The sequence below is a fragment of the Lycorma delicatula genome, chromosome 10, assembly GCF_047948215.1.
Source record: "Lycorma delicatula isolate Av1 chromosome 10, ASM4794821v1, whole genome shotgun sequence".
Classification (NCBI taxonomy): domain Eukaryota; kingdom Metazoa; phylum Arthropoda; class Insecta; order Hemiptera; family Fulgoridae; genus Lycorma; species Lycorma delicatula.
In genome coordinates, this window is record NC_134464.1 from 5,828,664 (window position 1) to 5,851,558 (window position 22,895).

At 28.1% G+C, this 22,895-nt stretch overlaps 1 protein-coding gene across 2 annotated transcripts in view; it reads right to left on the bottom strand.

Annotated features, from left to right (window-relative positions):
* LOC142331019 (uncharacterized) overlaps nt 1-22,895 on the bottom strand; it is a 316,345-nt gene that overhangs the window by 176,068 nt on the left and 117,382 nt on the right. For both annotated transcript variants that reach the window (XM_075376587.1, XM_075376588.1), the window contains exon 6: nt 11,180-11,323. In XM_075376587.1, coding sequence (XP_075232702.1) covers nt 11,180-11,323 — 144 coding nt within the window. The remainder of the gene's footprint in view (nt 1-11,179; nt 11,324-22,895) is intronic.

A 22,895-nucleotide genomic window follows, 5' to 3' on the forward strand; every position in this document is an offset into this window, starting at 1 on the left:
TAGTACGCATTTCATTTGAAACCAAAAGCCTAAGATGTCACAAGTATTCGTAAGAAGCAGAAATTTTTTTATTTTTACTTTTTTCCATGAAGTCAATCACATAATTTAGATACTCTTTTGGTTTTCCAAGTATTACTGTCAGTGACCATCATTATTAGCATCTTCATCTAAACCCTCACAATTTGAGTCTCCCACATGTTCCATAATTTCTTCCTTAGTTAAATTTTTTAACCAGGATCATACTCATCGGCCTCCAACGACAATTTGATATCTTCATGGGTGGCATCACATTCTCCTGTTTTTAATAAATAATTTCTGTAATCTTCAAGTTCTAATCCCACACTGTAGTCCTCAATCTCTTTGCTCTCTGTTGTCTTCGCTCGTTGGTAAATCATAAAGTATTTTATTCCATGGCTTTACTAATGTAGAACTTTTTACTTTCTTCACTGCAGCTGCAAAATTGAAAATCATTGATCTTAAATCATACGATTTAATGTTCTGAAGTGTATGCTTACCCTGTTATCTTCTTCCTTGTCATCGCTTGTTTCAATTACTTACAAAACTTCGTTTAAGAATAGCTTTTTGTAACGTCATTTCACACTAGAAATTACAGCCTGATCCACGGATTGTATTAACACTGTATTTTTCCATCCTCACTACGAAGGAAAGAAGGATGGCATGGAGCACTGTCAATAACTGCCTTTACGTTATTTCAGGAGGAAATTTGAGCATATTTATTTGATAACTTTTTATTCCCAGAACAGCACAATTGTTGAACTAGTCTGTGAAGATATCTGCTGTAAACCAAGCATTTCTGTTACTGAAATAATGTATCTGTAACATATATTCTTAATTGCACAAGGGTTTTTACTCACTCCGACTATTACTGGCTTTAATATGCAATTACTTTCGGCATTACCATACATTACGGGAGATGATACTCAATCCTTATCAATTATATGGCCAGAAATATTTTTTTTAGACCTTGATGCTTCAGTATTTTCAGATATTGCTTGTCAATTTAATCCAGTCTCATCTGCGTTGCACACCTGACAGAATATTAGACCTATTTAATCATTTCAATTTCCTTTTTAAATGTTTCAACGACCTTAATATTTCTGCTTAGATTATCTCCATGGATTACTTTGTTAACAATATTGTGCTGTTGGTGATATCTTACAGCTTGCTGAAAAGTTCTCATCACCTAAATAACTGGCTAATCTTTCAGCAGCAGCCTGTATTTCAACACCTCTTACAGCTACACCATTCGAATGATGTTGCTGATACTATTTGTACACAGCTTCTTCGAGATTGTCATTTGTAGCAGAATGCATACACTTGATGTCGGGTATTTTATTAACATTAAAGTCAAATTTCAGAGCATAACTCACAAATTGTTGTTTTTTTCTTTTTTATGTCAGACACCGTTAGTTTAGCGATTTCATATTCCCTGCAAACACTAGCTACTGACGCACCTTATTCCAGTTTTTTTATCAATTGTGACTTTTGTTGTAACAGAAGAGACATGTGTTTTAGTTTTTGGACTAACATCTGGCTTACTAAATGACATATTAAATTTTAATTTTATGAAAACTCAAAGAAAATCAACAGTTAAAAAATTTAGGAAATTTTGAAAATGACAGTACAGATTAAAAAATTATGAGCTATTTTGTTAACACGTAAAACTAACAAACAACACAACTAATTATTAACAACTATAGATAGTATGGTACTGTATAATAAGAAGCCAGACAATGTACGCATTCCTCATACGTGACAGCCAACTAGAACGCGGATCAAACCGGTTTTTAACTGGTAATCTAGAAACTCTGTAGTATTTATGTACTATACTATACTGTACTGTAGTTCATACTATACTGTAATACTATAACTGTATTTCATTGCACCGGGCAAATCCAGCATCCATTTCACAATAAGGTACAAACTACTATTTTATTATTAGGACTACCGTATTTATAATTTTTCTACTGCACTTGAGTTCATATACTTTTCTAAAACTACGGTCTTTACTGCAATAATTGCATTCGTAGATGTTTAAAACCTTCATAAATAGAAAAAATGTTACTGAACATGTACAGTCTGTATAAGTGAAATACGGATTAAAGAGGTCCAGATTAATGAGGTTTTACTGTACAGTTGGTCATCAAGTTTTGGAATGTTAGTAGTTGGAGAATGAGATTACAAGATGGCAACATCTGTCACTTTTTGTGACAATTTGTTCTTCCGTTTCATTCCAGTGTGCATTACACCTCAACTGCCTTTCATGATACTTTTCTGAACAAAAGGATATTTATTTAATTACTTTTTAGTTTTATTTTAGCCTTCATCATCATTGTTGTTAAAGTGCTTTTAATACATCAGTCAAAGACAGAAACAGGCATCTCTTTGGTACAAAAAGCAGTTTGGGAATAAATAAAAAAAATTAGCAGCTAATACATTATCATAACCTCTGTGAGAAACAAAAGAAGATCCACATTTATAATCATTAACAGTGAAAATATACTAAGAGGCAATGTGAAAATTGCTTGTATATACTATAAAAACTTGTTAGTCCTGTGTAGTAATAAGTGTTATTTTCTGAAAATACCTTTAATTTTATTAATAATCTGACCAAGTTCACTAGGAATAGAGGCAAAATAATGGAAATTTTATTTCAAGAATAAATATGAACTGACATGGAGGAATTCTAATGAAATGACATGGTTTGAACGTTGAGAATGATGACTAATTTTGAATCTTATGATGCAATCATGTCTGAATTATTACATTTTCAGAAAAATATACTTTGTACAAACTTTCATAAACTTTCTGGTGAGAATTGTTTATTATGATCCATCCGTGTACTACAATGAACTGGGAAGTTTGGAAATACAAACTGTAAATGAACCCCAGCTTCCACTGCACTTGCTTTTGGAGTGAAAAGTATATCTTACAATTATGAGGGCAATTGAAATGTAATGTACACTGGAATGTAACAGGAGAATAAAATGCTGCACAAAGCGACATGAGCTTTCATCTTGTAGTTCCCATTTTACTGTTGCCCTACTACTAACATTCCCAAACTTATTGACCTGTACCTCATTTTCTGTCAGTTGCCATTGTTATTGTGTCAAGTGTGCCAGCTTTGTCAACCCATCTAAAATAATATACATTGATTGAATCTTTTTTTTTCAATATTATGTGGGAGACGATACTTGGTTGCATCATTATAATAACCCATAAAAAAATGCAGAGCATGGAATATCAGCTCTTGGTTTGTCACAATCAAATAAATTTAAAAACAACCTTCTACAAAAAAAATTCTGTTGACAATGTTTTCGGATTCCCAGCACTTGCACTTGAGCCCTGGCAACTCAGAACCCACATTGATGGTGAATTCTGTGCGATACAGAAAGATGATAAAAAAACCTTAAAAGACATGACAATCCACAAAGCCAACAATTCTGCAACATAATAATGCTCTTGACCAGACCACATATATCACATGTAACCACCAAAGCTCTTGTGGAAGTTGAAATTTAAATCTATTCTACATTTTTTATACTTACCAGATTTGGCACCCTGCAATTTTCACTTCTTTCCACAATTAGAGAAGGCTATTAAGGGTATTTCTTAATATCATTTCATAATCACAGATGGAACAAAGCGTTCACCCACATTGATGGTGAATTCTGTGCGATACAGAAAGATGATAAAAAAACCTTAAAAGACATGACAATCCACAAAGCCAACAATTCTGCAACATAATAATGCTCTTGACCAGACCACATATATCACATGTAACCACCAAAGCTCTTGTGGAAGTTGAAATTTAAATCTATTCTACATTTTTTATACTTACCAGATTTGGCACCCTGCAATTTTCACTTCTTTCCACAATTAGAGAAGGCTATTAAGGGTATTTCTTAATATCATTTCATAATCACAGATGGAACAAAGCGTGTAGTAAAGTTGTGGATCAAGGAAAGACCACTGGCATTCTGCATTGATGAAATGAGAAAACTAGATGCAACACTGGCAAAATAAATGTAATTTTTTGTAGTAACTAAAATGTACATTTATACCTACTGATTTTTTCTACTTCTTTTCATTTGTGAGTTATGAGTGGCTGTGCATTACATTTCAGCATTTACTTAGACATTGGATAGGAGTTAACTGACTAAATTAATTGGCTTAAATTTCCATCTGCAATGTCAGAGCTATGCAAATTTCACATAAGTGAACAGTAATAAGATTAAAAAATATTCAATACTCATTTTTTTTTTAAAATATTTATTACCTTATTGAATGATGTTGACTTTATTACAAAAACACTGGTGACAATTTTTTTTTGGAAATAACTGCTGTTACTTCTATTAATTTCAATAGAAGTATTACAGTTCTCTTTTGATATGTTCATATTTGTCACACTGTATAGTTTTAACAGTTTCTTATTTTAAAATACAACAAATGAGAAAATTAAAATTTTTTGTCACTTCATCTAGTTTCATTATAAAAATATAATTTTACGATGGAATTAGTTACTTTTAATCGGTTATAACAGAAAAAGCATTACCACTTCTAAGTGATACTTTTTAAGTTTGTAATTATTATTATTATTATTATTATTAAACAAGCAATCCTTCTCTTTGTCTTTTATCAATGTATAGATCGGCAATAAAACATTCCCCGCATTTTATCCATTCCCTTCTCTAGAACCCTCTATAGATCCTTACATCTCTTGCTTATACCCACCCCCACATTACCTAACCCTTTCATTCCTGAGCTAACTCTATCTCTCTCCTGCCATACCACTCAGTCCTTTTCATCCTATTCAAGTGTCCAAACCTTCTTTACCTGTATCTCTCAATTCTCTTTCCTAAATATTTCATACCAGAATCTCATCTAACTGTCATTTTTCACCACTGTGCTGGTAAGAAATTCAATTTTTATGGCCCACTTTCTGCTTTCCTACTTTCTTGTTGTCATCTCCATAAAAAAAAATTTGTGACAGAATATCTTACAGTTTTAATAAAGGTCTACTAAAAATCTTTGGAAACCTTTTCCTTCTATAACAATTCCCGTAATTAAACAATATAACACAATTCTCTGTTTTCTTTACCATCTTACAGATTTATTTTTATATTTAATTATTTTAATTTAATATTTAAAGCATCACGAATATCTGGATTAAATTTTTATTTTCATTATCCATTTTTTATAATTTTAAAATTAACAATAATTTATATCTTAAAAATAAAAATTGTTTAAATGCCAATTAAAATTTAAATTGGCAAAACACAGGTACAGAAAAAATCAAATGAGAGAAAAATACATACACCCATTCATATATATTTTACTATATATATATATATTTTATATTATATTAGTTTCATCTTATTTCAAATCAGATAAAACTAATACACTGCTCATCATGTATTCTGATAAATATAAAAATTTGATAGAACAATACATAATGGAGAATGATTTCAAGGGAGTAAAGGACCCTACTAAAAAATTTCTAAGAATTACCAAAAGTTTAATAATAAAATACTGCAACATTTTCAATTATGAGAATAATTTAACATATCACTCTAGGTTGTACACTTACAAACTAAGTGCACCTGTATTAAACTTTTTTCTTTCTTTTTCCTGTTTAGCCTCTGGAAATTACCGTTCAGGTATTTCTTCAGAGGATGAATGAAGATGATATGGATAAGTGTAATGATATGATATGAAGTGTAGTCTTGTACAGTCTCAGTTCGACCGTTCCTGAGATGTGTGGTTAATTGAAACCCAACTGCCAAAGAACACCAGTATCCACGATCTAGTATTCAAATTCGTATAAAAGTAACTGCCTTTACTAGGACTTGAATGCTGGAACTCTCGACTTCCAAATCAGCTGATTTGCAAAGACGTGTTCACCACTAGAACAACCTAGTAGGTTGCATCCATATTAACTGGACTACCAAAAATAAAAAAACTAGGTATACCTATGCTACCTTTAATTAACTTCAAAACCGTTTCTTCTTACATTATCTCCAAAATAATTGATAAAATACTTAGAAACAAAATAAATTTAGGTTACAAATATAATATAAAAAATGGATACGAATTAGTAAATAAATTAAAAGATTTATTAGTGATAAAACTAGGATGGTTAGTTATGATATTTGTAATTTGTATCCTAGTATACCCATAGAAAAAACTATTAACATAAAAAAAATCATGAAGATCCTTTAGTTATTGAAAATATTATTGTTATTATAAGAAATATATGCAAACACAACACAATTATTTTAAATTTGATGACAAATATTACACCCAGGAAAACACTCTACCGATGGGGTTTCGTTTGTCATCCATTTTATCTGAGATTTATATACAGAGTTTGAAAGTAAAGTTGTTTATGGGATAACTCATATGCATGATACTTGTCTTTTATTATAGACTAGATACGTTGACGACATTTTTGTAGTCTATAATACAGTTATATCTAATGAGCACTTCATCATTTTGAACAAATTAAATTCCTACTATAGTGAATTGAAATTTACCTTTGAAATTGTTAATAAAAAAATTTATTATTTAGATGTTAATACTGAAAGTAATAATAACTTTAATAAAGAGGAAACCCACACTTAACAAAACCACTATACATAATTTTCAAAACACCCTTGTTCACACAAAATTAGTACTTACAGAAACATGGTAAATAGAGCAATTAATTATACAAAGTATAATGAAAATAAAAGTAAATTAAACAGAAAAATAGGTATTATAAAATAAATTGTCATATATAATGGTTATGATTAGAGACTGGATTATATGAATTTGCATATTAAGCCCATTCTCACCGGTTATTGTATATTTTCCTTAAAATCTAGAGATGATGCATATTTTCGCTATATTTACATTATTTTTCGGTAGGGTACCTAGTAAATAAATGAAACCTTACGTTGTAACCAACCAAACCTATTAGCCATACGGCTCTTAGTGCACATAGCAGCTGTGCGTCTATGGTTTTGGTAGTATAATATTATTGAGGCCAAATAAAGCACAGACTCACTCGAAACAAAGATGGATGATATCTGTGTCGCACACGCCTACTGCAGAACTCCTCCCACTAAATAATTAAATTATGCAAGTTATTGTTGACATGCTCATTGCATCGGTTTAGTTTTTTGTTTATTTGAGCGAGGTTTAATGTGTTCCATGACTCCCAAAAAAAAGGGCCTCTTTGTAGATAGCTGACTTCAAGGCTATCTTGGAACGCGACGGAAATGTTTTATATTGTCGAGTTTGAGAGAAAAATATTTCGTGCACAAAAAAGTTTCAAATAAACCAGCATGTCAAGACAAGTGTTCATATTGCAGTATTGCAAAAGAAAGGGCCACGAGAACAACTTATAAAAGCAGCAAGTAGTACTGATTTCACTTCCAAAGGCAAACAAAGAAAACTAGTTGACCATATTCCTCTTCACAAACTTACAAATCCTACCTTCAAAGATTTTCTGCGAAAATATTGCTTGAATCAAAATATACCAGATGAATCAACGTAAAGATTACATACCAACAATTTACCTACATGTTCTGGAAGAAAAATTATGCAATGAACTCAAGGATAGCATTATTTGGATTTCAGCTGACGAAACTACTGACAGATGAACGAATTTAATTGTCTGTGCATTAAAACTAGAGCCTTATTCTTCCTATCTGGTGGCCTACAGAGACCTTGAAACGACAAATCATTCTTTGATCACCAGATTTGTGAATGAGTGTATTAAAAAAAATATTTCCTGAATCTTCTGCAGATGAAAGAGTGTTTATATTTCTCTCAGATGCAGCTTCCTAAATGATGAAGGCAGCCAAAGCCCTCCAAGTATTTTATCCCAATCTAATTCATCTGACATGCTTTGCTCAAAGAGTACATCAATTTGCTCAAGAAGATCCACGTTTGGGAATGTAAATAAAACAATTTCATCAACACAGAAACTGTTTATTAAAGCACCTACTTGAAATAAGGCTTATAAAGAAAAGCTGCCAAATGTGCCTTTACCTCCCGAACCAGTGGTAACTTGATGAGGAACGTGGATTGAAGCTGTACTGTTTTACAATGAATATTTTAAGGCCATCAAAGGTATAGTAGTCGACTTTGATAGTGCAGAGGCTATGGCAGTTTGTCAGTCCAAGGAAGCATTTAAAGATTCTAGTATAAAAAAAAAACATAGCTATGATTAGCACTCATTTTTCCCACATACCTGCGAGTATTAAAAAGCATGAAACTCAAGGTTTGGTGTCGACTGAATCTATTTAGTTAATGAATAAAATCCACCAAATGAACTCCACATTGCCAGAGGTATTACCGTGTGTGTAAACTTAAAGAAAAATTTGAAAACATTTTGAACAATAACCCAGGCTTTGAACATTTGTGTAAAACTGATAGTTTTATTAATTGGATGGGTGAACTTTTGCCAAAGACAATAAGTGCTAACATAGCACCCAAATTCAAATACTGCCCAGTTACCTTAGTGGATGTGGAACAATCCTTTTAAATATTTTGAGTGATCGAACACACAATCTTACTACTGAACATTTGGAACAATACCTGATTGTTTACGTTTGCAAAAGTAACAAAATGTTAAATAATTGTTAATTATCAAAATGATCGATCTGTTATTCAACTACTTACTAATTGTATGCAGATTTTGAAATAAAATAACCAAAATTTACTATTTTTTTTATTACTTAAAGAAGCATTCTTCAAGTGTTTTATGTTGCATACAATCCGGTTTCTAGTTATGATAATTCTTTAGTATATATATATATATATATAATAAACAATGTCAAAAATTAAAAATAATACACATTTAACAGCATTAAACAGCACACAAAAAGTTGACAATGTATATTTAAAATACGTGTATACTGATAAAATAGTTGAACATATTACAAAGGTTTATAATAATAATAAATTTAAACCCACGTACCAGACAAATAACCACATCATAAAACACCTAAGTAATAAACATAATGATTCATCTGATTTATATAATTTGGGTGGTATTTATAAAGTTGAATGTAATGATTGTGACCATATGTATATAGGAAAGACCACTAGATTCTTGGAACATTTTATAAATTATAAAAAAAGGTAAACTGGGTTTCTTTAATGTATCTGATCATCTGATTAGGAATAAACATACAATATCTGATATTAGGACAAATTTCAAAATACTGGAAATTAAATAATATAATATGAATACAAATAGTAAGGGATTAAACATTTTAGAAAGATACTATATATATGTATACAAATAAAAACATAAAAATAAATTTAATATGATCAACATTCAGACAGGACAGTATTCTGAAAGTTGCAGTAGATGACACTATCGTCTAGTTTGATAGTAATGTATAATTTAGTATATTTCAATCAGTATAGTAAAGTAAGTTCAGTTGAATGAACAACGTGCTTAATTGCTTTACTTAAAATTATATTTATTTGATTTAAATTTTAATTTTTGATTTTTTAATTTTTAATTTTAATTTGATATGCCTTGACATCGTATTTTTACATATGTAAAAATTTTTACCATTTCACTTTTAATGTTAATTTTAATTAATTTTCATATTAATTTTTAATTTAACTGAATAAAGGTTTAAATTTTTTAAATAAAATGATTAAAGGTTTTTAAATTTTAAATAGAATAAATAATTGCACGATATGTTATTACAGCTTATGAAGTCTGTAATGTAATTTGAAATGAATATACAAGTATGCAATGCAGCTGATGACACAAGTAAAACATGAAAGCGCTCCTGCATATATAGTGGAATAAGGTGTCATCCTACTTTATTTATTCTGTACTTTGGTTGAGCTAATAAAACAAATAAATATATGTATATATATGTATATATTTGTATATATATATATATATATGTGTGTGTGTGTGTGTGTGTGTGTGTGTGTGTGTGTGTGTGTGTGTGTGTGTGTGCGTGTGTGTGTGTGTGTGTGTACTTTATTTTTTTTAGTACTGAAATAAGACATACTCACCTTAATTTAATGAAAATACTTTCACGGCATTCTGTATCCTCAGTCATGATTGAATTCATTTTATTAATCGCACATTAAATGAAGATATTAAAAAATTAATAAAATGCTATGTTACTAAAATGAACCGTGTACATGGTGTAATGTCTGGTACAATACTGTAAAATTATAATAAAAATGCTGCTATATGTTAGTTTTTATAAGAATAACATTCTCAAATACTGTCTGATGGTTTATCAAATTGAAATTCTGTTTCTATTTATATATGTAACAGTTTTCTAATATATTTAATTTTTTGTCATCTTTATTGATTTCTAATATTTCTAAATTTGTGTTAATATCAGAAATTGATTAACTTTTTAATTCTATAATGTTCAAGAAATCTAGTTTTAAAGGATTTATTTGTTTTTCCTAAATAAATATCATCACAACCATTACATTTAATTTTATAGATTGCACATAAATTAATTATTTTAGTATTACTAATAATATTTTACAGTAATACTAAAATAAACATCTGCAAAAAAAATTAAACAGTAATTTAAAAAACCATTTAATATTACCTACTAAAAAAAAAAAAAATAACTGATATAACAGTAAAAAAAAGTTTTAATACTTTCAAGCTTTCAGGCTAAAAACTTATTTAATCATTAAACTCATTTTTAAATCATGAAAAGCTACTTTGTACAAGTCACTTAAATGTTTTATATGCATCAAAAAGTGAAGATCTAATAAATTGTTCATAGAATTGCTGCTCACATAAGGCAACTTCCTTACAGAGAGAGATTTAAATTTAGCATCATTGAAAATACTGAGCCGCTACTTTATTAGTAGTTGGTACTTATAATTAAATTTTTCTGTTCAAATATAAAATTATTTGTACTTTTGATAAACTTCTTTAAGTTAAATTTTTTTCAAATCGCATTTATCACATACATATACTCTGTCACCTTCTTCAAATATTAAATTAAACCCTCACTTTAAAAATCTGATGTTAAAAATTATATAAAGATTCTGCAACAAATAAATGCTGTTTAAGTAACAGCATTATCTCCTCGTACATGGATAGTAAACGATGAAACGCTGTCACAATAAAAACTAAAATACCCAATAATTAAATTATTACCTTAAGATCAGTAAAGTATGTCCATAATTGATCAGAAGTTAATTGACCTTTATAAACAACAGTAGTCAATGACAATGAACAAATGTAGAAACGAACACCAGGCTTCGGTATAGTATGGGTAGCCCTCTTCCTTAAAATCCAAACCTGTAAAATGAAAATTTCTTTAATCAAAATTAAGATTAAAACAAAAAATAAGAAACTGTATGAAACAGTTATTCTGAAACCCTATTACCAATAGGGTTTCAGAATGAATCGATTCGAATCTAAATTTTTAAAGTTTATAAAAAATATAATGAATTGCAAAAATTTCTTTGTAAAACATTGTGAATTATATAAATTATATAAAAACACTCAACAATGATATAATAAATGAATACACTTAATGGCTACATTCTTAATATAAGTGTGCCTAATTAAAAAATACCACTGGTTATCGGGTTTGATTTCAAAGATGACTGAGAATGTTTTCACATATATTTTTTAAAAACATTTTATTATGCAATTTTGTTCGTGTGCTGTCATTTTTTTTTGTCTTCAGTCATTTGTCTGGTTTGATGCAGCTCTCCAAGATTCCTTATCAAGTGCTAGTCGTTTCATTTCAGTATACCCCCTACATCCTACATTCCTAACAATTTGTTTTACATATTCCAAATGTTGCCTGCCTACATAATTTTTTCCTTCTACCTCTCCCTCCAATATTAAAGCGACTATTCCAGGATGCCTTAATATGTGGCCTAAAAGTCTGTATTTTCTGTTGTCGTAAATTTAAATTATAAATTATTTATAACTTTAACTGAACAGCACGGACAAGAATATAGCAATGTATTTATTTTCTTATGTATTTCTCTTTTGTAGGTTTTTTTAACTTCCAATTGATGAATGATAATCAGTTAAGTTTCTATAAGCGATAAAATAAATTTTTGGTTATCGTTAGGGCTTCAAAGAAATTAACTCACTTTTAAGAACACAATACAATGGAAGCAAAAATTAATGAAATATTAAAAAAATAAATACGGTACAATACTAATCAAAAGTGGTCTCCTTAACATAAAAGGTATATAAAAATTAAAATTAATAAGCTGATAAAGTAAAAAAGCAGAAAATGTAAGAGTACCGGGCAAACAAAGAAACGAAAAACAGAAAATCAAAATTAATCGTTGTCCTTAGTTGGCCATAATGTAAAACAAAATACTGTAATTTAGTAAAAATAACATGTTAAATTCAAAGGAATAGTTAATGTAGCGGTTATATATTATTTATTTTTCTCACTTAGGAGCTGAACTGTTTTATTCATTCTGTAATCTGTGTACCGCTTGCTTTATAAATAGTTGTAATTTATGTTTTAACATGGATTAAGAAAACTTGCTTTCACTGAATACAAAAGTTTAAAAAACTTCACCAGACAGTTTAACCCCATCAGACAACAACAAGATATCAACTCTAAAAATTGTATCATCAACACGGAACATTTAGACTCGCATCAACATTTTGGACCCAAAATGGAAAAGAAGTGACAACAAAAATTACATATATATGCTATACAAAATAGCATTTCCATTTCCCTTGCGTAAGTTTTAAGCTTATGTGGTGATATCAAGAAAAACAAGAAAAAAAGGGCTGTGAAAGAAAGGAAGTAAGGAACTGCTGCCTATCCTGTTTTCAATCTCTGGAGTAACTAAAACTGTATACACCTATCAATAATTTTGCATTTACTATCTCAAATTATGCCGCGACAAAAATTTATTTTCCTTTAAAAATTAAGAAGTTATACATTTCTAAAGGAACAACTTCCTCCATACTCCAAATTATTTAGCTTGTTGAAGTACCCGACTGAATTATAATCTGTTCAATCATGTCCTTTCTCGGTGTTATAACAGTTACAATTTGAAGTCAAGTAACAATTTTTTCAGTTGAAATTTTCCAGTTTCAGGCTCACCCTTTCCGAGGAATAAACTGAATTTGTATTACCTAAGTACACTGATAGTGCATAATTATCCTATTTTCAAATATATAAAGGAATTACAATATTTTTAATTGCAATTTCCTCTGTGTGCTATGCATCACAAAAGAGCTTCACCAAACCTTTTTCCAATGAAATGATTCTGGTATATATTAAGTTATAAGATCACTGGAGTAACACAAAAAATATTTATCAATCAATACGATATATATAAAGTAGCTTTCACGATTACTTTCTTGAAATAAAGAATATCAGATAAAATTTTGACAATAACACAAAACAAAATTATCAGTTTTTAAGATTAGTAACAAAATGATAAAACAATTAATATTATTGGCATTTATATAATTTTCATGTCGCTTACATCCGTGTCATAATAATACAATATTTAGTACAATGTCTGATGAATTTGTAATCTTAATTACAAAATAATAAATTCGTACATGTAATGTTAATATTTCTTGGAAAAAAATATACAAATGGAAAACTTCTTTAAATGTATCACAAATATATTAATTATATTATATTATACATACATTATATTATATACATATGATACTAGTGTATCACATATGTATGACATCAGATTTAATAAAAAAATTAAAATAAATAAATAAATAGGAAAAATGTACCAAGTATCTTGGCTAGTCAATGTTATAGTGTACTACAACATGGAGCACTATATAATTTTTTATCGAATCTGATGTCATACTTTTACATGTGTAGCTTTTAATAATCTTTTAAAAATTTTTAAATTTTAAAAATTCTAAAATTTTTAATTTCTATAATTTAAATATTTTAAAAAAGGATTTTAATTTGTGATTTTTAAAAGAATTTTTTTATATTTTAATTCCTGCATTTCAATTTTAATTAATAAAAAAAGATTTTTTATACATTATTAAATATTTTTTATGTATATTTAACTGCATTTGAGTGTGATATGAAGTTTGATATAAATATTTAAAAAGTAAATTACAACTGAAGATGTGGGTTGCCATGAAAGCGCTATGTAAGATATGAAAAAAAGGTAAATGTTATCTTATTTAATTCATAATTTCAGTACTTAGGTTGATCAAGTTGGAGTATATATATATATATATAAAGCTTAATGTAGGATATACAAATAAATAAATCTTTTATCCTGAGCAGTACACAATATGCATACTACATATGCTATATCTATCATATGACAGATATGCTACACCACGAATAAAAAAAAAGAGCTGTTCCAGCATGATCAAGGGAAACCACAGTAAAACCTTGATTACAGCAGCATCAGAGAATATGCAATTAATTATAAAAGACAGATATGATTAAAGTTCATACTAATTATTTGAAATATGAACACATGAAATAAAGTTAAGGTAAATACATTCAGATACTAATATTAAAAAAACAACTACAAAATAAATCACACTTCAGAAGATGTTAATGAAAATTATTTCTGCCGTAAAATGGGAGGGGTTTTAAAACTTTTTAATTAGTATTATTTAAAAATTCATCAGAGAAATACTGTTTCTGTAAGAGAGAATTTTTTAATTGTATTTTAAATAAATTGGGGAAAGATATTTTTATGGTTTGTTAATTTATTAAAAATATTAACAGAAATCAAAATAAAGGCTTTCTTGTAAGCTAAAGTATTTGTGTTGAATAATATGTTTTTTAAACAGTTCTGTTGCCCGGTTTAATTGAGGTGGATAATGTTATTTTTTATTAACCTATTGTTTTTAGCAAAGACTGCATTTTCATAAAACAGGGATAATTTAACACTGTTAAGTTGTAGAACGACTATGGACTGTAATTGGTTGAAATGACGGTTGAGATTATGAAATGAACTAAAACATATTCTTCTTGACTCGTTAAAGTTTAATTTGTCACATTAGACATATTATTTGAATTTCAAAAATACAAGTCGCATTAGACCGATGAATAAATGATACGTTAGTCAAAATTATAAAATTGAATATTATCAATAAACACTATAAGCCACATTAGACTTTAACTACAAAATAAAACTATTCTGCACTAGAATGAAATATTACATTAAACAAATCATGACCGCTCCAAGCGGGATCCGACTCTTGAATGGTCCTATTAGACTAACTCGCCGGCCAGCGCTAGTAGATGCTAGAGTGCAGCACCAACCAGCTCAACATGGAACGGAACAAACTTACATATTTCATTTTCTATAAAACGGTCTATGTGATTCATACATATAGTGCCAAAAAATGATTCTAATAGCCTGTTTTTATGCATTCATGCCCTTTTGAAAACTCATTCTGACTTTTTAAGAGAGCCCCTGGAAATAATATTATAATTAAGGCAAAGAAATAAACATAACCACAATTACAAAGTACAGTGTGCATTTGTAAACACAAACACATATATATCATTGTCAAACAGTTTTGAATAGCAGTTAAACAAAACATTAAAAAAAAAATCAAGAAAAAACTTATAGAATAAACTGTTAGCAATATCAGCAATAATACTTAGTAAAAAAAATGTAATTTAAATAAACTGCATTGAAATACAAAAAAAAAGCTCTGGCATTCTTAACTTAAATATTGAGCCACAAAATGAAGTCAAAGATGATAGTAAATGTAATTTGTCAACAGATTTTTATTTTGATATTTATCCGTGGCTTAGACACAAAAACAAAATAACTAATATTATGTACATAAAAATGAGATTTTCATACAATTTATAGATATTTATATTTATTACCGTTAGATAAATGCGGTAAAAATAAGTAACTTCTAATATGAAGCAGTATGAAATTATCATAAATTTATTCTTTATTTCAGCATTCTTGAATGCTAGCTGTTGGTAATATGTCACAGATTGTAAATAATTTTTCAACTTCAATTGATTACAGGCCATTTCAAAAGAAGACAATCTCTTTTTTGATGAAAAGTAAAATTTCTTGATTTATATTATGAATCAAGATCATTATGTTTTATCAACAAAATTTAAGGATATACCGAAAATGTAATTTAAGAAAACAATCATAATCTATCTTAACTTTCAGTTAAGATAAAATTTTACAACTCCATATTAGAAAATTTGAAAATAAGTTTGTTCTACAAGAAAGTAACTTTCATTACAAGCCGGCTTTTGAATCACAATTCAGTCACTCTGTTAAACTTCAAAAAAAGTATGACCAATATAAGGAATAAGGAAACTTCTTTGGTAGCGATATCCAAAATGAAAGAAAGTACTTCGGGAATTAACATCCTACAACTGATTTACATTTTACAGATTCGCAATCTTATATTTAAATGCGAAAGTTTGTCTGTTTGTTTGCAATGCATCATGCAAGAACCAATCGACCGATTTCTTTCAAATTTTCTACACACATTCGTGTTATTCTAGGTAAGTTTTTAAAGCCCTAGTCCCCTTAGAAGTGAATTAAAAATATTCATTAAAGCAACAAAAATATAATGAAGTAAAATGACTAATTCTTTTTTCCTTAATGAACACCTGTAAAATATTTAATATTCATACCACTCTACTTACTATTATTCTGTCTTTCTTTTGTAATTTAGTTTTTTTTTTTTTAAGTACTCATATTTATAGTCTGAATACTTCCTTCTTTGTCGTTTTCTCTTTTTTCACTCCCTTTCATTATTAATTTTTCTTCTTCTGCTTCCTACCATGTAGCTTTTTAATCGTTTTCATTATTCCCTCTAAGAAGAGATCAAATCTAGGATGATAATCAATTGTAGATGAGTTTGATGAGAACAAAAAACTAAAGAGGAAAGAGATCAGCACTTGGAGGTTGAACAAGCATATAAATGTGAATATTTCTCACAACCACGAGTATAACAAACTCTTTGAGATTTCAAGTGACAAGTGCAAATTGACAGTTGGACAAGTGAAGCAAGCCCTGACCGGCTAGTATTTTATAAATTTTTTAATGTCACAAATGAAAAGAAGAAAGTATGAGAGAAATCATGCATGCATTTCCAATAGGTTTCATTTTTAAAAACTATATTACATTTTATCTTTAAAAATACATTTTATGAAATTAAATTTTATTTATTTATTATTTTATATACTATTTCCAGGGAAAAATTATACTTATTTCAAGTACAATTTAATATTTCCTACAGAGATAAATATGTTACCTGTACGTACGATTGGAAAATACAATATAAAACACAAAATAAAAGTACAAAAACTTCTTACAAAACAAAATTTTAGTACACTAAAACTTATAAAAATACATAAATATTACATAAAATTAAAATTTTCATCACAATTTAATGAAAATAAAAGACTCTTTCATTTTAATTTTAAGCTCCTTATCTGTTATTAACCTTTATAAAAAGGCATGTCTCTTAATAGCTCAGGTTTTGCTAGCATTATTAAAGATTAGAAGTATCAACAATATTAATCAGTTTTTAAATTAAATTAAAATGACATTAATACTAATATATAATTAAAAACAATGTAAATTAATTAATTTTTTTAATAAGTACTAACAATAATATTTTTTAAATATAAAATTTACATTAAAACAATTTGTTTTTTTTATTTATTTTTTTTTATAATGTTTTCTTAAGATAATTGAATTGTATCAAATAAATAATGTATATAAAACGTTTTCAAAATTATTATTTTTACATCATTTAATTACCTTTTATAATTCAGCACTAAACAATTATTTACATAAAGATAGTCGTTATCTAAACTATAATATTTTTATTTTGTTTAAAACAATTTTCAGTAGCTATAATTTTATTGTTTTATTACTCTTCTGCTATCTATCGCTACTTAAAGATAAGTGTGTGTATATATATACACACACACATAAAAAATCATTACTTACTATCAACTACTGCTTTTTTTAAGTACCTAAATATCTATCAATATTATTATCATCATTCAAATTTAATTTTTTTTTAATCTTTTATTTTTGTTGTAATCAAAATTTGTTTACATAAAGATTAATTTTTTTTCAAAGATTAATATTAAATAAATTAAAGACTTAAAACACAAAATTTTATTAAAAATATTATTGCACCCGGTTTTTTATTTACAATTAAATTATTATTACTTAATTTTTATGCGTTATTATTTTAAATCAAAATGGTATTATTACATTATGATTTAAAGTTTGCAATATATATTTTTTCTAAAAAAATTTATTTTTAATAAATATGAGTATAATTGTAATCAAAATCCTACAATTTAAAAATACTAATATTAAATTAAAATTTTTTAGGTCAGACCCAAATTAAAACAAAAAATAATTAATAACTTATTAATCCTTAATCTGATGCCCGCTACAAAAAGTTGAAATTTAGAGAAGTTAAATTATTTTACACTTAAGTGTAAATTGTTTTTCACTTTTACTCTTTTTTTATTAATTTTAAGTTATAGGAAATTTATTTTTATTTAAATTATGGTAAGGTTACAAAATAAATGATACCTTTTTGAAAAAAAAATATTGAAAAGCTCTTGACAAGAAACAAAAATGGTGAGAAAGGAGTACGTTGACAAAATTGAGAAAAGAAACAAGAGAAAACTGACATTAATTAAGATCCATAAAAGTATTTCACATGAAAATACTTTGAAAAAAAAACAGCTGAAGATCACTTTGTTGATAACTAGTTTTGAAAGTAAAAGAAGTAGTCCAGAATTAAAGATGCCCATTCCCATCTCAATCATATTCACTGAAGCTGGGTTTTAATTTACAGAATTTTTTTAATAATGATCAATTCTGCCACTAAGCTCCACTATCACCTATTTTCCTAAACACCTGATCATTAGTCCTTCTTCAGTAATGAACTATGAACAAAATGCTGTTATTTACTAACTATGTTAATGATGACTTCCTATTTTAAAGTTTGCTGACAGTGAATATAATTTAATGTAAAATATAACACCAAAATACAATACAACTCTTTTTAAGATAAATTGTTGAAAATATGGCAGCCACAACAACAGTCAAAATGGATTATTTGAAATTATATAAAACAAATCATCTTGCGGTATATACACTACATGAGAACATTAAAAAACAAGCGAAAACAACCTTGTGGAGTTGACCAGATTATATCGTCGTATAATCCTTATTTTCTTCCATTTCTGTTGTATAATTGAAACTTTAACAGAGTGCACATCAAGTACTGTAAGAGTCGATAATAATACATCACGCGAAAGGGTTTCCATTCAATTATGTTTTTTGGCGAACCGAAACTCCAGTTTTTGGGAATTTTAGAGGAGAAAAAAAGTGCAGATTAATAGTTCTCTTACTTACATAAATGAAATGTGTTATCTTGATGTACAATTTCAGCCAGGTTTGATATCCATAGTTAATTGAAAAAAATAATAAATGTATTTTAATTTAAAAAGATTAAAAATCTCTTTTACCGACAACATTTCTCTTTTGCCAGAAATAAGTTAAAATAATACTGAATAGGATATATTTATTATTAAGAAAAAAGGATGTAATGAAATATGACAGAAAAGTGAATAAAGAGGAGTAGTAAATGTTAGAAGCAGAATTTACCAGAAATTGCAGAATTTTCATTTAGGTAGAAAAATTACAAAGGATTAAAACAACGCCATACATCAAAACCAGACAGTCACGATCAACGAGAGCTGTCGTGCAAAAATAAAATTGCTAGTACCAAACACATATTTAAAATTATCAGAGAGATTCTTTAATATATTTAATATTTTTTTACGATAGAAAAACAAAATTAACAAGTAAAGCAGAAAGGAAAAAGTCTGAGGACTTTAAAATTTGGTTTTACAGGAGTAAGTTGAATTAATTGAGAGCGCAAAGTAGAGGAATTAAGACTAAGACAACTAGAAGAGAAAAATTTATGGTTGCAATTATTATAGGAGGAATCATAATAACAATAACAATATTATGTCAAGAATAAATTAAAGAAATAAGAAAAAATATAAAAAAAAGCAGACAACATTTATTTACTTATTACAGTTATTATAATCGGACTGATATTAAAATAATGGAGCTCCGTTACAATTTAAACTTAATCTAATAAAAGAAGAATTAAATAGCATATCAAAACATGTCAAGCCTACATCTGAAATAAACATCAGTATCTGCTATATATCAGCCAGTAACTATTCTAATTGAGCTATAGTGGTGACTAACACAAAAAAAAAATCTTAATTTAATAATATATGTCTCGCAAATTAATAAAAAATAGCTCATTTATATATTATCTCTTGGCAAACTGTAGATACGAGCAAAAATATAATTCAGTTAAGTGAATGTAGTTCAAAGTTGGATGATCTCAGTATTATTTCTTATTAACTGTTTGTGTTTTTATGTAAGCATGTTTTAATACAAATATTATATATTAATGTTCACATCAATTTCTTCTTTTTTTTTAAGTAGAAAGTGATATTCTATTTTTAGTTTGCAGGGGTTACAACCTTAAGTAATTGGTTAAGATGCCAATTTTTTTCTATTTATTTCATGCGGTTAAATATTTTACAAATAAGATTGTGCCTTGCCAAGAAAAATTACATTTATCAAAAGAGTATATCCTCATAATCTAAACCTGTAACAATTAACTTTAAAACATTCTCTCAGAATAAAATTTTTATATAAAATTCACTGAGTTTTTTACAGAACTTTGTTATTTCACTTAAATAAAAACAAAAAAAACTTATTTTTATAATTTTAAATAATATATGTTTGCCAATAATATTGTATATACATCGTAATATTTCTAAAAATATCTAATGTTTTTACTTTGGTTTATTCGGTTATATGAATTTTACAGAACTTTAGTTCAAATCTAGTAGATTAGATAGTAACTGGTTTACTTTAGATGTTGGTGTTGGCGTTAACGCTACTAGTTATGTAACAAGTTTTATAAGACAGAATTTATAAACAGTTGCTAAGAACAGAATCTTAAGATTAATGTTTTAGCAAACAATTAACACATTTTAATAAATGTAACATCTGGAATTTATGCTGAACGAGTACGTTCCATTAAGCAATAATAACACTAGCTCATTATAAATGTCTTTCTTAAGACTTTTCATTATCAGTGAAATTATGCTTTTATAAACTCTGTTTATATACGACAAACTTATGTTAATAATTCAAGAACTATATTCTAACTGTTTAACGTAAAAGATTTGACATAAAAATTACACCAAAGTTTAACATAAAATCAACCCATTATCATGGATAAAAAACTATATATATATATTTAAAATAAATAGTGCTTTATATTCCAGTTTGAAGTTAACAGTTGTTATAAATATAAAGAGAAAATATTAAAATGACTTTTTTGTTGTTTAAAAGACATTTATGAGAATTCAATGATAAAATGAAACTCTTGGTGTGAACAATACGAATATATTACAAATTGTGCAGTTATTCAAAATTTCCAAGCCTTCAGAATTAAAAGTGATATAAAGCATCTCAACTTTTGCACACTTGGATTTCAATAGTTAACTGTTTTATAATGTCTCTTGATGAAGTACGGCTAAGGTTTTGAAATAAAATGGCCAGTAAAGATGTCATGAGTACAAAATGCTAAAAAACTGTTCGCAAATGAATAAAAATTTAAAACTACATATATACTTTAATCGTTAAAAATTCATCATCAGTAGATATAGCAGAATACATAAAGGTATGTATAATTTTGTTTTAAAATACTGAAATAAAAAGAGTGGTCTCTGGCCTCCCCAAGAGCAGGGCAGTCAATAATCAGGTGTTCATTTGACTGGACCTCCCTGCAGACACACAGCTCATCAGCTGCCAGGCGGAACCGAAACAGATATTGCTTTAAATTAACATGGTGGTGAAAAGTGTTGTGACTTCCAAGATCCCTAGATCTTACACCAGCAAACGTTTTCCTTAGGGGTTATTTAAAAAATGTAATTTTTAAAAACAATCCTCACAGACTTGACAAATTGAAGGCTAACTTTGAAAGTGAGATTTCAAACATTGCTGAGGAAGCATTACAAAAAGTGCTGCAAATGTTATGAAACGTGTATGAACCTGCATCCGGACCGCAGGAAATTGTTTTAAACATCTATTGTAAAATTATTAAAGGTAAAACGAATACTGCTGTATAAGTTACCTCAACAATACACGATGGACCCTTCACCTTCCACATGGGGTCTAGATGGACCCCATACACACTATTTTTCTTCTTTATTGTGACATCTTTCTGCAAGAGCCCCTGGGCTTTGAGTACTTTCCTTCTCAGTTGTGCTCCAGAGGTTGGCAAGAGCACAACCATCTGTGAGGTATGTAGCCTGTTGTTCTTTTCTTAGGTTTATTTTTGAGTAATGTGTTTGGGGTCCAAGTGAAATCCATATGGTGGTTTTTGTAACAAAAAAAGTGGTATTTTAGGAAACTATTCTTTGATTTTCTATCATTTTAGCTTTGCATAAGTTTATATAATGTTGTATGTTTTTGTAGAGGATAAAATAAGTTACCTCTACTATCCGAGTCATATTATGGATAGAATTGGGCATGATAACCACAACAAAGAGTTTTTACTTCTTTTCTATGTTGATCCATTACTTTTCTCCTACAAATTTGAAGAATATTTTTTGTTTCAGGTTCTTTTGCAAAAGATTCACGTATAAGGAGAGGTTCTCATTTCATTGCTGAAGAGCAGATTAGATTAGGGTTAGATTGACAAGAGAGAGAGAGACAATTGAAGGTTGTAATACAGAACAAGAAGTACACAATGAAGATGATGATTCAACTTTGTCGAACGATGATACAGATAATGACAAGTTCTT